This window comes from Sinocyclocheilus rhinocerous, unplaced genomic scaffold (assembly GCF_001515625.1).
Source record: "Sinocyclocheilus rhinocerous isolate Xijiao unplaced genomic scaffold, SAMN03320098_v1.1 scaffold2515, whole genome shotgun sequence".
Taxonomy (NCBI): Eukaryota; Metazoa; Chordata; class Actinopteri; order Cypriniformes; family Cyprinidae; genus Sinocyclocheilus; species Sinocyclocheilus rhinocerous.
Window position 1 is genome coordinate 417,449 of NW_015637115.1, and position 4,723 is coordinate 422,171.

General features: G+C 33.6%; 1 protein-coding gene across 1 annotated transcript in view; it reads left to right on the plus strand.

Annotated features, from left to right (window-relative positions):
- The window catches only part of LOC107748436 (RNA-binding protein 10-like), a 28,003-nt gene extending 26,629 nt beyond the window's left edge, over positions 1–1,374 (plus strand). Inside the window, exons 22-23 of the mRNA XM_016563209.1 lie at positions 1,007–1,095; positions 1,237–1,374. Coding sequence (XP_016418695.1) covers positions 1,007–1,095; positions 1,237–1,312 — 165 coding nt within the window. The 3' untranslated portion in view covers positions 1,313–1,374. The remainder of the gene's footprint in view (positions 1–1,006; positions 1,096–1,236) is intronic.
- The last annotated feature ends 3,349 nt before the right edge of the window (positions 1,375–4,723 follow it).

A 4,723-nucleotide genomic window follows, 5' to 3' on the forward strand; every position in this document is an offset into this window, starting at 1 on the left:
TTAAAAAAAAAATTTTAATAAATAAATAAATATATTACCAGTAATGAGTGTTATTACTGTTAACTAAAACAAAATCTATTAAAAACCTTAATTAAAGATGAAATATAATTAAATAAAAATATTAGATGACATCATTAGAAGAAAAATTACAAAACTAAACCTGAAATAAAAATGAATGGAAATATAACAAAATAAAAAAAAAAAATAATAATAAAATTACAAAATTACAAAAGCACAATATTACTAAAACATATGCTAATATGAAAATATACAAATAAAAGCTCATTCAGAATATAAATGGATAATATATAAAATAATAATAAAAAAATACTCAAATTCCACTGGCAACAACTAGACTATTATTAGCTTTGCATACAGTACAGGGATTCACCAAGCTGAAGGCACGCGAACAACACTTGTATCAGATTATTGTTCACACACATTTTTGTCTCATTTTGGTGTGGGAATTGTTCGAGATAAAAATAATAATTCAGGCTGCAATAACTAACCGTGGTAACCGTGGTACTTTGAATGTCAACTGAAATGAACAGAATAATACATTAGATTGATAATGAAATGAACAGAATAATACATTAGATTGATAATGAAATGAACAGAATAATACATTAGATTGATAATGAAATGAACAGAATAATACATTAGATTGATAATGAAATGAACAGAATAATACATTAGATTGATAATGAAATGAACAGAATAATACATTAGATTGATATTTTTTATCTTTGTTCATCCATGTGCAGCAAAATCTGGAGCAGAGGAGAACCAGACAGAGCCAGACAGAGACACAAGAGAGATCAGAAACCGAGGTAAATACTACTGTCACCTTCTTCTGAAACCCATGATTACATCCCATCGAGTTCCTCTGACAGAATCAGGAGTGTCTTAACTACCTTTTACAAAAAACTGTTTCCACTGATTTTTCTCTATAATTCATTTTGTCACTTTTGAAGTATTGACCTCTGGGTGGCGCTCTTCATTTTAGCTGAAATACAGAGACCGGGCCGCAGAAAGGAGAGAAAAAGGGGCCGTCCCACAAGCACCAGATGCAAAAAAGAGGAGATTCAGCCCTGTGTAAGTCCTACTTCATATATACTGTCGGTTAAATGCATTGCTGTCACAGACATCGTGATACCATGTTATTTGGGGGTGTACTGTGGTAATAACATGGTGTTTGAGTATAATGTCTTGTTTTTTGCTCTTGCTCGCGGTCAGCAGTGGCGTGGGATCTCAGATGCTTCCTGGAAGAATGGAAAAGGGCTTTTTCATCCGGAACCTGCCAGTGGAATAATGGTGGATGTCTTTGGACTTTCTTCAGTGCTAAACGAAATGCGAAAAATACGAAATCGGGAGCAGTTTTTAATCATTGTGGCCAGTCTAAGGCACACCTGTGCAATAATCATGCTGTCTAATCAGCATCTTGATATGCCACACCTGTGAGGTGGATGGATTATCTCGGCAAAGGAGAAGTGCTCACTAACACCGATTTAGACAGATTTGTGAACAATATTTGAGAGAAATAGGCCTTTTGTGTACATAGAAAAAGTCTTAGATCTTTGAGTTCAGCTCATGAAAAATGGGGGCAAAAACAAAAGTGTTGCGTTTATAATTTTGTTCAGTATATATATATATTTATTAATTTTTTTGCTGTGAAATATGACTGTGAGACTGACCCATGCAGATCTTTGTGATCCAGTGACCCCGTGACCTTCTGGGACTTTTGCAATGACAGAATTGGTCCCTCAACCACCAATATGTGTGTCGAAAGAATGCATTTGCACAAATCAGCTTCCTGTTTTGACATCAGTTTGGTCGTTGTGTCATATTACCTACAAGCCACAGTACACAATAATTTAGGGTCTCCAGTCCCACATGCATATTAAATAATAATAAATAAAAATTATACAGTACACTAATACAGTAAAAGTTTGGAAACACTATGATTTTTAAATGTTTTTAATGAAGTCTATTATGCTCACCAAGGCTGAAAAACACTAATATTGTGAAATATTATTAAAATTTTAAATGTTTTCTATTTTAATATATTTTAAATTGTAATTTATTGCTGTGATCAAAGCTGTATTTTCAGCATCATTACTCCAGTCTTCAGTGTCACATGATCCTTCAGAAATTACTCTAATATGCTGATGATATACTACTATTCAAATGTGTGGGGTATGTGTGTTAAATAGAAATTAATACTTTCATTCATTATTATGCATTAAATTGAACAAAAGTGACAGTAAAAACATTTATAATGTTACAACATTTTCTATTTCAAATAAATGCTGTTCTTTTGAGCTTTCTATTCATCAGAGAATCCTGAAACAATGTTTCCACAAAATATTACGCAGCAAAAACTTAATCGTGCATCAAATCAGCATATCAGAATGATTTCTGAAAGATCATGTGACACTGAAGACTGGAGTAATAATGCTGAAAATTCAGCTTCAAAATTCATAGACTTCATTAAATACATATATATTGATAGATTCATAGCCTCTTTCTTGGTATCCCAGTGCGTCTCAGGCTGCATGTCTTAGATTTTTGTGGTGAGGCTGTTGATTAGTTTTATTACTCAATGAAATAGCTCCGCTGCATTCACCGCATAAGCTGGGCTCTGTACCACAACACAGGCTGAGTGTTCAAGAGCTAACATGGCAGATATTCTTGTTAGGACAAGACTGCTGCAGCAAAAAGACTGTTGAGATCATTATATTACCAGCCATGCAGCAAATGAACCTGCTACATACAAACATACGGTTGGGCACGGCACTATTAACCATAGCAAGTGAAGTCTTGTTGGCTGTCAAACTAGAATGAATAATAAAAAAGTTGTTGGATTAAGCGTCCTTGGAAAAGCATCTTAGATAATGGCCAATATAAGCAAAGGCAGGTAGGAAATGCCTGTCATACACGCTTATTCAGTTTTCCTCCGTCCTGAAGGGAGCAACACGAATAGCCGCACAGACGTGTCCGAACACTTCCTGTCAGCTCTTTTCTTTAGGAATCGATTGACTCTGTGTTGCCTCTGTGACTACAGCAGCACAGACTGAGAGGATCTAATATGAGACACTGATGTAAATACACACCTCGTTTTAATTCACATCCCGCTGGAAAACGAGAGACTACTGATTCAAGGAATGAACAGTTCATGGTTTCCACTGAAAGGTGTGCTGGGTCAAACCGTACACTTTAAAAAAAACACTAAACGACTTTCTAAAACGTGTGCTTTTACATCACATGCTTCTAAGCCACAAATATAGACATTACAGGAAATACATCAGATTGACACATTCACAGCAGGAGATCTGGGTGTTCCTACATGGCACATGGGCATGTCGTTCATGGGGCTTAAAGGAATGGTTCAGACTCAAAACAGGCTGAGTTTGATCTGCGACAGCTATAAAAAGAATTCAGTAAAGCACTTACAATGGATGTATATGGAACAAGATGCTGCACTGGGATAAACAGAAAAATACACAAAAGTATTTCATAATTTGAAAGTATCACCACAAAAATAATACATCAACACAAGACTAGTGGGATAAAAACGCAGAAACACTACAATAATTAGATTAGTATTAAGAATGAGCAATACATTTGTTACAGTATTGATTAATCTTTGTTAATGTTACTGTAGTTTATTGTTCAGTTAGTAATTGCTCATGTTAGCTCATGTCCATTAAGTAATATTAACAGATACAACGTTTGGTTTTAATTACGTATTAGTAAACATTGAAATTTGCACTAACTAAGATTAGTAAATGCATTAGAGGTATTTTAATTGTTAGTTCATGTTTACTAATGTAGTTAATTAATGGAACCTTACTGTAAGGTGTAACCAAAATTACTTAACTTATCTGTGAAAAGTGATATTCAGCTCCTAACCAGTGTTAATTTAGTATTATTTATACTATTTTTTTTGCAGTTTGAAGTATAGCTTTTGTTTTAATTTTTATTTTAGTTTAGTAATTGTATGTGCTTTGTAATTTTATTATTATTAATTTCTATTTAGGTTGAATTCGTTTTTATTTCTGTTTTAGTTCAGTTTTATTTATTTATTTCCAATGTTAGTGCTCAAACTTGAGCTAGTTTTCAAGAAAACACTTCAAATTTTTGTTTAAAGTTTTTCATCTGTTATTTATATTTGATTTCATTACAACTTTACAGCTCAGATTAGACTTTTTTTGTAAGGAATAAAATAAAATAAGTGCTTTAACAAAAGTACAAGCTGTACATGTCCTCTGTAATGTCTTGCCTTACTTCTATTGTAAGTGCAGTTGTGTACATGTGTGTGTTTGGACATGCAGAGCTCTGACACAAACTGAGGAATGAGTAAATGATCTACTAATCAACAGCACACTTCAGGTGCCGTCCTACAACTTAACCTGTGTTGAACCGGAACATTCCTTTAATAAAGGGGTCATATGATGCGATTTCATTTTTTCCTTTCTCTTTAGAGTGTTACAAGCTCTTGGTGCATAAAGAAGATCTGTAAAGTTGCAAAGACTAAAGTCTCAAATCCAAAGAGATATTCTTTATAAAAGTTAAGAGTTAGCCACACCTACCTAAATATTCTTTTTAGCAGCATCATATGACCCCTTTAAGAACACTGACAACATCCTTAAAGTATTTTTTAGCCTCGAAATGTTGGGCTGACATCTTTTTTTTTTTCTCTTAAAGCAGAACAACTAACATC